This window comes from Cyrtonyx montezumae, unplaced genomic scaffold (genome assembly GCF_038088225.1).
Source record: "Cyrtonyx montezumae isolate F1298 unplaced genomic scaffold, pur_monq_1.0 scaffold_1, whole genome shotgun sequence".
NCBI classification, from domain to species: Eukaryota; Metazoa; Chordata; class Aves; order Galliformes; family Odontophoridae; genus Cyrtonyx; species Cyrtonyx montezumae.
Window position 1 is genome coordinate 27746760 of NW_027071825.1, and position 13452 is coordinate 27760211.

Sequence of the window (13452 nt, forward strand, 5' to 3'; positions counted from 1 at the left end):
CATGATGCATACCATGTGCACAAGCACCAAAAACCCAAGAAAATGCAGATAGGTGCAGATAGGTGCTGGCTTTCACCGGTTACATGCCATTATCTTCCCTTTTTTCACTGACAATCACTTTTAGACAGTTACTCATGTCTGGTCTGAAGGGATCTGATTGCTTTCATACACTGACGATGTGGCCAGTCTATCTGCTATGCTACCCAGTTCCCTGGACAAATTTCACAGCTTCCAGCTGCAACTTGTGCTCCACACAAGTCACCCGATGCTTTTCACAGGTAAATAAAAATGCTTAAATTGTCAGGAGGAGCTAGAGCTTACAAACACATGAAAGATGCAAGTAAATTAATGAACATCATTACATCGTGATTTCACTTCTATTAAGCACCAGCTGTGCAATACACTGAGAAGACCAAATCAAACATTTCTACCACCTCTTTAGAATAATCAGTGTGACAAAACACTGGTTCATTGTCAGCACCAAAAGGAACAATTCAAGTGTTTTTTAGCAAGTATAACAGCTCTGGTAATAACTAGCTGATCAGCTGCACATGCAGAAGGTACTAGCTACACAGTGAGGGACAGGAATCTCACAGCACTCCTGCAGGCTACGTGGATCTACCTCACCATAGCTACAGCTTGGTCCTCTCTGCCTCCTACATAGAGCACTTAATGGGATTCCCTACAAGCAAAGTTGACAAAAAGATGGTTAAACCACCAATCACCATCGTTAGGCCCAATCCGAGAGTACAAGCTTGCTAGACTAAGGATAGACATGCATGTTTATCTCCTCAAGCTCTCACAGGAAATGGCCACTGACAGGTCAGTACAGCCCTGCAGGTGTGTAACACACAGTGTCTTCCTTCACTCTGCCTCTTACTCGTGTATTCCCTTCCCCACCTGCAGGATGTGATCAGAGGGCACAGGGCTACAAGTGGATGAACGTCTCCTGCTGAGTGCAGAGCAGATGGGGACAGGGCACACTCTGCTGCCTTCCTCACCGGCACTGCACGCAGGGAGGGAGGCACAGCAACAGGACAGAGAAAGGAAAGGCAGAGAAACAAAGGGTGAACACGAAGGAACAAAGCAGAGACGTTTATGGAAACACATCAAAGGCAGGGTAGCAACTATGCTATTCCAGCACCTGACATTATTAATTTAGAATGCACTTCAGAAAACATGCAGTGATTCAGTGGTTGAAGAAATGTATGCACGCAGAACTAAATAAACCCTCGAAGGGAAATGTTCCAGCAGTGAAAGAGCGTGTCTCTTTTTTACCTTACACAGACTGCCCAAGAAGCCTCAAGGATACGGGGCTGTGCATGCAAAATGTCTGCACAGGACTCAGCCTGACTTGACGTCCCGTTCCCATTTGCTTCGGAGTTTACAAAGGCAACCTCAAGTTAAATGCTGAGGCTCATGTACAGAGCTCTCTGCTTCCCAACAAACGTGCTTTAAGCAGTTATCTGCTGTAACAAAGCCTACTTTTGAAGCTGTGTCATGCTGAAAATAGCACAGCAGTCTAGACACAATCAGCAGCTCTGACCATATAATAGATCAGAGCCCCAAGCAGGAATGCATGCAGTATCGATAATACATACAGTATCTGCACATGGTATATACAAAGACAAGCAGATTTGAGGGATATAATCACAACTGATGAACTACGTTCAGAATGGCTCCCAATACAGTACTCTATTACACTTTGATGTTTTAATACACGTAGAACAAATTAAATTATTAACAGATTTAACAACAATTTCCAGGAGTTAACGTGCAGGCAGGCAATCCTTTGTTAAACTGACAACATTTGTTTTGTATATGAGTTTAAAGAAAATAATCAAAGTGGAATTTATCTCTGTTTTTTATTCTTTTTTTTTTTTAACAGCACCACATGCAGTAATGTATCATTAATGTTAACCACAGTTGTACTGCAACAAGCCATTCATACCAATTGCAGTGCATACTAATAAAAGAATTTCTGTTAGCTTTCTGGAAGTCACAAGCTTCAAGTAGTAGAGGTAATATACAGCACAATAAAATCCATATAACAAAGACCATTAAATTGAATTGAACCAATTGGTGCAGAAACCTGTTTGGAGCACATAAGTTTGATGCTGGACTTATAAAGAGGATTCTCTCAGAAAGAAAACCATTCAGTGCTACTGCACTTCTTCATTCTCCTCTCAGCAGGACTGCAAAGAGATAAATACAGTGCCAGTAGGCAGCTCTGTGTTTAACCATGGCCAACACCGAATGCTCAGGAAATCCGCTTCAGGATCGTGCGTGCAACCGTCAGCAGAGATTTCCCCGTCAAAGCCTCCAAATATTTAGCTATTTTCCTGACCAAAAGACTGCTGCCATTACCCAGTGAGGGATATAATCCCCCATTTTGCATTTTAAATGCAAAACCATGTTGATGAAACATAGCCTTAAATAGCAATGAAGATTTGTACTTTTAATCTGGGTTGCAAGTGCAAGCTAAATGTTTTTTCTTATGAAGTGACTTATGAAGGGTAAACTGAGTAACATCAGACTCAGTGAGATTCCTTAGGAAATGTAACTCAGGCTTTCTAGACACTAACATAGCCCAGGCTTTCCAAACACCAACATCTACATGATTTGTGAAGAAGCTGTATCTAACCAGGTATATTCAGATCTACAGGATGGTTTAGGTGCCCTCAGTTCAGGCACCAATTACAAACTTCCAAACACGTTCACAGCCACATAAAAACACAAAGGTACAAATGTTGCAGCTCACATTGTTGAAAGTTAATTGGACCTCCTTCTTCTCTCCCAGCTTCAGAGAGGATATAGGAAACGTGGCCATACCAAGAGTCTCATCCATGACATAGTTGGCATCCATCAAAGTTACCTAAAAAGATAAATGGGCATTCAATTCAACACTGGTAAATCCCTTTTTAGTTCCATATAGATTATGTCTAAAGTAACTTAAAAAGGGATAAGGAAAAGAATGTAACTAACCCAATCTAGTCAACATCCAAGGATATCCACTTGAAGGAAGATAAGCATAGGTAGCTTTTTTAAGGCGTTCAACAGAGTGAGCATGACAGTATCATTCACAAAGCATTTTTCATCTGAGCACCTTTACTATCAGTAAACTGATCACATTTCTAAGTAGATATAATTACTTGAAATTATATGAATTTTATATATATAATTATTTCAATTTCTAGCTAGTACTTCTCCATGGAAAAGTCAATAGTGTTTTAACCATCATATGCCAAAAAACATAATGCAACTTTTCAGCTAAGATGGAACCCATGTGTCCTAACCTTCTTTTCACAGACCAAGAATTTCATATCAACGATTTGGAAAAATGCACAGCATTCCAAACAACAACAAACTTTACTGCACATCAAACTAGACCTCTCAGCTCTCTTCTCATCTTCTATATCAGAGTGTATACCTTCTCAAAATGCAAAACCATCCAAACACTGATGCTGACAGAAGAGAATATATCAGAGTTATACCTCCTCTATATATCAGAGTTCAACCTCCTCTCAGCTATAGAGAATTTGTTTCATCCTGGGCCACAATCAATTCTTTAAAATGAACTGTATTTTAGTTACATCTGTATTTTAATGCCATCTATGTGCTTCTGTTTCCTCACAGAACCTGATGTTCACTGTTGTAACTTCCCCGGGCTGACTTCTGAAACCAACAGCAACAGTAAGATCTTGGAGAGCTTCCTACACTTCAAAGTAAAAACTGTACTTTAGACAGTGTCAAAAATTTAAACAACCTGAGGAGTAGAGGAGGTTGTGGAGACTGCATGAGCCCAGGAATTCAGAAAATAAGCTTTAAGTGGGTTTTGCAGGTTTGACTTCTGACACTGTCCTCCACAGAGAATCCAAAGGCTTCACTATGGACTCTGTGTGTGTATGTACCACAATGTCAGAACAAAAGTACCAGCTTTAACCTAAAGAATATACTTTTCATGGGGAAGAGGGGGTTTACTGTGAATAGTATATGTATGTTTATGGAGATATAAATCAAACAGGTCCAAAAATAACCATTATTACATGGTATTGCTGGCTCTTTGCAGGCAATTTCCACAAAATTTTATAGCACCTGCCTCACAAAACAGCAACAACCTTTAGTTATTGTAAAGATACATTTCCAAATTCCACTTCAAATGAAATCTGCTGTGCTCTCTTACAGCACAGGTGCCCTTTTGGCTTGCCTGGGCCACAGTGAGTGAAAAGGAATTGACTTGGGTTGCAGATACATAGGCCTCCCCAAAAGTAACACCTCCTATTTATTTCCATGGAAACCACAACACATACAAAAAGCACAACAGCACTATTTGATAGAGCAAATTCTCAGCTACAAAAATCTATTTTTCAACACGGCCTTCACTATTAGCTACACATATTCACCTGCAATGAACACAAGCCTGCATGTCGCAGCCCCTGTCACCACTGCTGAAACGCACCACTCACCCCTCACTGTGCTCACACCCACATAAGCATGACTTCCCCCGGTGAACCCATGCTGACTACTGATAACTTCCTTCTCTTCCAGTTGCCTGGAGATGGCATCCAGAACAAACTGTTTTCCATTACCTTTCCAGGGACGAACGTGAAGCTGACTGGCCTGCACTCCCCCAGATCCTTCTTCTTGCTCTTTTTGAAGATCAGAGTGACACTGACTATTCACTAGTCTTCAGGCACACCTCCCATTCTCCAAGACCTCTTGAAGATGATAGAGAGCAGTTCAGCAATCACCTCTGCCAACTCCCTCAGCATATGTGGATGCATCCCATCGGAGCCCACGGATTTATGTACACTGATGAACATAAGCGGCCTCAGTACCAAGCCCTGGGGGACACCACTTGTGTCAGGCCAACTGGATTTAACTCCATTGACCACAACTCTTTGGGCCCAGCCATCCAGTGTTTCACCCAGTGGAGCATATGCCCATCCAAACCATGGGCAGCCAGCTTCTCCACAAGAATGCTGTGTGGGACAGTGTCAAAGGCCTTACTGAAGTCCAGGTAGACCACATCGACAGCCTTACCCTCATCCACTAAGCAAGTCACCTTGTTAGAGAATGAAATATGGTTTGTCAGACAGTATCTACAATTCATAAACCCACGCTGACTGGCCCTGATCCAGTATATAGTATAGTGTGTATATGTATTTCACCCTTGAAAATGGTCACAAATTTACGTACTGCCAAGCAATGGCATGAATCATGTGAAGTGAGGGATATTTCAGAGAGAATCAGAAAAGTCTTGTAAAGAGACAAGATCAAATTTTCAAGTTGAGGATCTGACTGCAACTCTATACATTCCATTTGAAAATCTGCAAGTAATGCATTTATGTCAATTGAAAACAGAGTCACTTATATACAAAAACACTTTTTTTTTTTTTTGCAATCTCGAAACCTATTCCCAAATTCTTATATTAAAACAGAAAGCAAGGCTGCAGATGTTTTTTTCTGTTCACAGGACTCAGTTAATTGTTACTCCTGCAGACCCCAGGAAATACCACATCTACAAAGAGAGCAGGAAACTGTCTGTGCTAAGCATTCTGTTAGAATCCACAAAGAGTATTATCCAGCAAAATTAATTTAATTTTTATTTCCCATTCAGCAACAAAGGCAAGTTGATGAACTCAAATTCTTTTCTTCTTCACATTTCCACAAATGATCACTCAGTTCCTAAGTCCTGGTAACTCTGCACCTATATTTTCATGACAAACTAACAACTAAGTTAGAGATTTCAACCTTTTCTCAGGTTTCACGTGGTCAGGCTGCGTGCATATGACCAAAATAGTGGAAACCAACTCACGTGACTGTTGCACAACATAAAATGTCAGAAGCTGTTTTGCATAATCTCCTTTCTGTGAAACAATTGTGAAGTTACTCTGATTTCTCTGATGTTGCTGTCACATGGGCAGGATGGACGTGAAGGTTCTTCATGCTCCCATAAGCGGCCCACATGATTCTTCTTCTCTGAACTGCAAATCTGATCCTCACCACAGGAGCAGAGGGAGCATTTTTGGAAGCACAATACAATTTTAGGATCTTGAACTATTTAGCCTCAACAGGTTATGGTTACTAGCCCAGAAAATAGCTTCCCAAGCTTTAGCTTCTGCCCTTGCTGTCTGCATGGCAACTGCTGAATCACAGCCTGAGCCACTGATTGAGCATCTTGAGAAAAGACCCAGACAGCCCTGAGAGCACAGGTGAAGACCTGTGCAACTTGAAGGGGTGAAGCCAGGCTCAAACCCTCTTCGACCCCATTTAAGCACAGACTGCCACTGAGGAAGGATCACTCATTAGAGATCTGTCCTTTATGGAGTTTTTCCCTGCAAGCCTCAATCCTTAGAGATGGATGAGCCTACCATTTTCTTCTTTCTTTATAACATCTTCTCACTGCACTGGTCCCGTTGCCATTACACCACTACACTGTCTATTTAATTTAGACTGAAAACCTGTATGCTTGCATCAGAGTGCTTTATGGGTTAGGGCCGTGTCCTTTGAAGAACCAAGCTAACATAGCATCACAGATGAACTTACATTCTAACTGAGTGTACTGATTAAATAATTATACATAATACTCACCTTTTCTTTACAACCCAGGAAAACTTAACAAATGACAAAGATGCACATTTTAAAATGATTATCAAGGCTATTCATTGTATACAACACCTCTTGTCTAGAATCATGACTATAGGCAAAATCCAGCCTTTAATATTAAAAAAAAAAATCTGAAATCTTAACAAAACATTTCCATAAAGTACTGTTATTTTAAACTTCAATTTTCACAGACAGCTCAGTCACTTTATTTACCTCAAGAATATTCTCTTGGTTGGGGTCCAGAATGAACTCGAAGGTCTCATTCCACACAGGATTCACATCATTATTGAAATGCTTAGTTCTCTTCCTGCAGTCAGGAGCAGAAGGGATGAACAGTTCCACATAGGGATCTGGAGTGTCAACTACGGAGCAAAACAATGCAGGATTCCATATTACTCAAATCTGAGTTGTAAAAGTTATGTGAAACCACAGATTATCATATGATCTATGGCAGAAATATATTTAAATTTAACTATACAAATCCTATGAGTATAATGAAATAAGTGATACAACAATATTACCAGTATCTCAAAAGGAAACAGAAGTTATGCTGTTAGGTGGAGAGCCTTGAACAAATGGAAGGGCACTGGAAAAGATTAACATTTATTGGAAATATGTATACTACTACCAAGCAGTGGTAATTATTGCTAAAAGCTCTTACCCCCTCCTTTTTCCAGTGTCGCAGCACTGGCACAAAAACATTCTACAAACACGGTCTTCGATTAAAAATGAAAACAAGGATGTCTAACTTAGGATCCTCTTTCACCTATTTGACTTTGTGGAGGTCACCAGAGAACCAAGACTTTACTATCACTAGTGATATCTGAAAAACTGCAGAACTCTGACTGAAAATACAGTAACATATGCCAACTTTATCTAAGCAGAATTACTAGTGGGAGAAAAAGTACACCCTGAAAAAATTCACTTGATGTTCAATAAAAGCCATTCCCTCCTAAAAGAATGTATTGTTGGCAATCTTACATTTCCAATCCATTAAAGCTAGTAATTTTCTTCTGTCAAATGAGATTTTGCTCTCAAAGGAGAATCTTTTCTGTCTGAGATTAAACCATCACCAATGTCAACATCTCTATTATGAATGACAGTTCATTCCTAAATGAGAAATGTCAGTTGTCATGATCCTTGAATAGTGTTGCATTGTATCTGCAGAAGAGATTCTATCACATTCTCACATTTAAGTTCAACTCTTAAAAGATAGAGAGTTCCATGGAAATTGAACTTCATCAGCCTGCTATATCAACAGAAGAAATCCAGCCAAACTGCTATAGAAAGCACTCGGTAAGATTACAAATACACACACTGTCAGCATCAAAGCTGCACCAACATTTCTCTGACTTATTTTCTTCCTAACTCCATATTAGTTAATTTTGCTTCAAGCTTATATCCAAAAATAGTATGGGGTGTTGGTTGATGCTCGGCTCAACATGAGCCGGCAGTGTGCCCAGATGGCCAAGAAGGCCAACGGCATCCTGGCCTGTATTAGAAATAGTGTAGCCAGCAGGAGCAGGGAGGTGATCATCCCCCTGTACTCAGCTCTGGTACGGCCGCACCTCGAGTACTGTGTTCAGTTTTGGGCCCCTCACTACAAGAAGGACATTGAGGCCCTGGAGCGTGTTCAGAGAAGGGCAGCAAAACTGGTGAGGGGTCTGGAGCACAAGTCTTATGAGGAGCGGCTGAGGGAGCTGGGATTGTTTAGTCTGGAGAAGAGGAGGCTCAGAGGAGACCTTATTGCACTCTACCACTTCCTGAAGGGGGGTTGTGGTGAGGAGGGGGTAGGCCTCTTCTCCCTGATAAATAACGACAGGACGAGAGGGAATGGCCACAAGTTGCGCCGGGGAAGATTGAGATTAGACCTGAGGAAGCATTTCTTTTCTGAAAGAGTGGTCAGGCACTGGAATGGCCTGCCTAGGGAGGTGGGTGAGGCACCATCCCTAGCGCTGTTCAAGAAGCGTTTAGATGAGGTGCTAAAGGATTTAATTTAGTAGTTGGGTAGGGATAGTGATAGGAGGATGGTTGGACTAGATGATCTTGTAGGTCCTTTCCAACCTTATGAACTTATGAACTTATGGATTTCCATTTTGTTTATCTCATCATTGTCAATCAAGGTTTTAGAGAAAATACTTTTTGCAACTATTTCTTATCCTTCAAATATAAGAAACAGGCTGTTGTTGACCTTTCCATACAAAACCACCAGCTGTAACATGGGCAAAGGTTGTCCTCTGCCTTTGGGAAACACTTCCAAGGAAATGCTTTGCTCACTATAAACAAGAATCTTTTCATTAAAGATGTCTTTAGGAAAGAGATTAAAATGCATCACTAGGTAAAACAGGTCTGAACATCCCTTCTTGTATAAACTTCAAGTCTAAAGATATTTTTTTCAACAAAGCCAGATGTGTTCAAAGGCTCCTGATTTCAGTAAAACGTTATCAGAAAGTGCTGAAGCCAAGAGCCATGGGGTCCCTATACCCAGAAGAAAGAGTAAACAAATATATATATCAGGATGTATATATACATCAGTAGTTTCAAACAAGGATTGGTCTTCCTTTGGAAAAAAAGAAAAGAAGGCTTTCTGAAAACACTCAGGAGGTTTCGTGTACCAAGTCAGAATGAAGTCAAAATGTTTTGGCCTCCTGCCACTTCCAGTTGGGAGCATCAGCTGGGGCTAACATGCTTTCTGACACTACCAACAGAGAAGCACTGAACTTGCACAAAAAAGTACTTACAATCTCTGTGGAAAAGCAGAAAAACATGCAAGACTCTGAGGGATTTTTACATTGTGCTCCGTATCTGTGGGTCTCAGCTAATTGCTACAACCTGGCAGGTCGCACTGTTAGCTGTTAATTAATGAGCAGCTATTTAAAGTTGGGGAATGGTGTAGCAAGCCTTTAAATTGCACTCTTCATTAGCTCCAGACAATTTTTGTCTTAGCTTGCCTCTTAGCTGAAGTCAGGGGAAGAGATGGGATCAATCCCCAGGTGTTTTTTACATCTTTTTTCTTTTTCTATGGACAGATGTAACTAATTGCCAACTTCTACTGTCTGCATTACCTCTCTTGAATTACAACACAAATCTGTGCCTGAAGGCAGGGAATTCAAAGCCCCATGAGTCTGCATAGCAAAACACCTACTGCAGTCAGCAATGACAAGATCTCATCTGTAAGTCTGTACATCGAGCAATACTTAGGCAATAAACCCCCGAGATGCGCAGTGCCAACGGGCTGAACGTACCCCCAGAAGCTTCGTTTTTAACAAATAAATCAGCATTAAGCAACATTCTGAGCAAAACTTTGACGCTTCTCTTTCTGTTCAATCTTTATGTGATCATGGATTGGCTCTGACTGTACGTTACGAAACCTCAACTTTTGTTTTAAACACAAAAAGCCAATGGCTCTTCATCCGTATTCCAAACTCCAAAGCATGTGGAAAACTCAACCACAGCACAGCTGGCAGCCAGCTGCCATTACTGACTCCCTACCAGACAGACTCCAAGTGAGTGTTGAAGCAGAAACTAAACCAAGGCAGAGAGCAGATAAACTTAGAAAATCAGCAACTAAAATAAATAAAAGAAATACCTTGGTAACTTAGCAATGCCAAGCCTCCCCCTCACTCCCTGACTTTATGATGTTTTTTAACCTGAGGCTAGGAGTTAATCATCCTTTCATGTTTGAAAGTTTATTTTGTGCTATTTTCAATTAAGAAAATGAAAACCTACTCTTTTCAAACATCCTTCTTCAGCTGAAGAGGAAAAATACTGGAAGACTGTGTGCTCTGATTAAGGTATTGCTACAAGCCAGGCTATATAAATAAAAATTGCACTCCTTTTTATTACTTGAGGATGGCACTCACAAAGTAGCTACCAGCAATCTGGCAAGTAACACAAAGTTGCTTAACATATTTAATGTGCAGGTAAAATAGATGGTGTGTGCATCCTCTTGTACAGATCCATTTGTTCCTGTACGTATTTTTGCCCGTTGATTGCCCAGGTATGTTTCCAAAAGAAAAAAAAAAAAGGAATCTCGAAATACCAATGAAAAACAGCTTGATCATGGCTGTTATCTACATTTTGATGTGAAAAGGAAGCACCTTAATGAAATGGTTCATGGGTCAAAAGCTGACGCTTCAGAAGTGCAATCACTGTAAGTGAATTAAGTTTGCAAATGTAAAGGCAAAGTTGTTACAGAACTGTTCATTGAGTGAAGTAAAAGAAAGCTGCTTGCAAGGGTTGCAAATGACATACAGAGGCACCAGAAATCATTAGTATTAATCAGAGAAAAAAGGAATATGAACTGACATACAAGTGTAGCTAAAGATCCACCTTTACACAAAGTATTATAATTAATTTCAGCACTGATTTCAGTGGGTCCCTCAATTATTAGCTTAGAGATGAATGAATTATAAAGGTAGTTAACAAAATGTTCATAATAAACTTCCTGAAATATTTAAAGCATCTGCTAAATTCCCAAGGGTTGTGCAGAAATCCAGTATCAAAAGCAGAGTCAGCAAAATAAGGTTTTTTTTCTTGTGTGTTTTTTTTTTTAAGCAGCCTTAACAAATGGCCAAGAGGTAGGAAGCAAGGTTTTAATTACTTTTCTTCTATTTCCATGTATATAATTCCTATAGAATCCTACCTCTAAACAATACCATGAATTATAAAGTGAAACACACAATGGACACTAATTACAACCAATCATTTCCACGTGAAAAATGAATAATGCTTAAAACAATCTGTTAAAGAAAACTGTATAACTCTCTACAATGACTGGAATCCATTTTATCTTGTGTTACCCATCTGGTAGGATGGCTGTGACCAGGCCTCCACATTAATATGATTAACAGTATGTATTTCAGCCATACAATTATTTCAATACCACAACACATTCAGAATCTGCAGAAAACTTGTTCAAATTTAAATCAGAAAGGATAAAGCTACCTCTGTCATACACTGACATTTATCTAATTGGTCCATCGAAGCTTGAAAGCAATGCAAAGCTCCTGAAGCATTCAAAAGTCCAATTTGTTACAAAAGAATTCGTCTTTTTATCCCACTTATTATAAGCTTAATATAAACACTTGTTATCATAATGGATTAGTAAATAAGCTATTAATGGATTATTAAATAAAACTGGTAAGGCCACAGTTAGAATACTGCGTTCAGTTCTGGGTTTCCCAGTTTAAAAAAGACAGGGATCTCCTAGGAGTTCTGTGGAGGGCCATAAAGATGATGAAGGGCCTGGAGCACCTCTCATGTGAGGAAAGGCTGACAGACCTGGGTCTCTTCATCCTATGGAAAAGAAGACTGAGGGGAGATCTGATCAATGCTGATCAATATCTAAAAAGAGGTGGAAGGCAAATGGACGAGGCCAGGCTCTCCTCAGTGGTGTGCAGCGATATGAGTAATAGCCTAAAACTTAAACATAGAAAGTTCCATACTAACATGGGAAAGTACTTCATTACAGTCGGGGTGAGAAAGCACTGGAACAGGCTGCCCAGAGTGCTGGTGGAGTCTTCTTCTGTGGAGATATTCAAGACCTACCTGGATGCCCACCTGCACGACATGTTGCAGGGAGCCTGCTTTAGCAGGGGATTGGGGCTCACTTTACAACATGTTTCACTGTGGCATAGAAATGTGATTTGTTACCCCTATCACAGTCAAGTGAAAATGTCTGTTACTCTTTTCATCAGTAAAAGTTGTTTATTAACAATCATCCACCGTGAGTAATTGACAAATAACAAATGCTCCCCAAAGAAAGTATTAACAACTATTTATATCACTAGATTTGTCTTGCACACAAGGCCTGCCAATATATGTCCAGGAGAACAGAGGCACCATTAACTACTTACTTGCAAACAGCCAGGGAGGAATGGAAATGTCAGAACTGCCAGGTCCACCACAAAGTCCCAGCAGTGCTACTTGGGCACATGAGCAGGGGGAGTGAGCAGCCTGACTGGGTTAACTGGTGCTCAGGATAAGATGCCATAGAAACAAAGAATCATAAAATGGCTTGGGTTGGAAGGGACCTCAATGATCATCTAATTCCCCTCCCTGCCATGGTCTGGTCACCACCCACTAGATCAGGTTGCCCAGGGCCCCATCCAACCTGGCATTCAATGCCTCCAGGTATGGGACACCCACAGCATCCCTGGGCAGCCTGCGTCAGTGCATCACCATACTTCGAGTGAAGAATTTCTTCCTAACATTTAACCTACATCTCCTCCCCTTTAGTTGAAAGCCACTCCCCCTTTTCTTATCACTGTCAGACCATGTAAAAAGTTGGTCTCGCTCCAGTTAAGTCTAGTGGAAGTCTACAGTAAGGCTCCTGGGAGCCTTCTCTTCACCAACATGAACAAGCCCAACTCCCTCAACTGCTCTTCGTAAAAAAAGGATCACAGGGCTGGAGCACAGCACTCCACCAGACAAACTCCAACAGCTCCACATCTTTCTTATGCTGGGGACCCTAAGCCTGTATGCAAAACTCCAGATGGGGCCTCAGCAGGGCAGAAGAGAAAGGGGCAATGACCTCCCTCTCCCTGCTGCCACACCTCTTCTGGTGCAGCTCAGGGTACCACTGGCCTTCCAGGCTGCAAGAGCACACTGCTGGTTCATGTCCAGCTTTTTGTTTCACTGGATCCCCAAGTCCTTCTCGGCATGGCCACTCAATGATTTCTTCTCCCAGACTTTACTCATATCTGGGATTGACCCAAACCAAGTGCAGCACCTTGCACTTGGCCTCGTTGAACTTCATTTGATTCACATGGGCTGGACGTGTAACTCTGGAAATCAAACAGTTCTTCTCCTACTTGGGGAGGTGCACCAGGAACACAATGC

General features: G+C 41.0%; 1 protein-coding gene across 3 annotated transcripts in view; it reads right to left on the bottom strand.

The window, feature by feature from the left end:
- PLA2G4A (phospholipase A2 group IVA) overlaps positions 1-13452 on the bottom strand; it is a 59223-nt gene that overhangs the window by 34205 nt on the left and 11566 nt on the right. The window contains exons 3-4 of one of the 3 annotated variants that reach the window (XM_065745492.1): positions 6823-6971; positions 2762-2875 (exon numbers count right to left, since the gene is read on the bottom strand). In XM_065745492.1, the coding sequence (XP_065601564.1) occupies positions 2762-2875; positions 6823-6971 (263 nt within the window). The remainder of the gene's footprint in view (positions 1-2761; positions 2876-6822; positions 6972-13452) is intronic. The other 2 variants (XM_065745511.1, XM_065745503.1) reach the window with 2 other exon arrangements.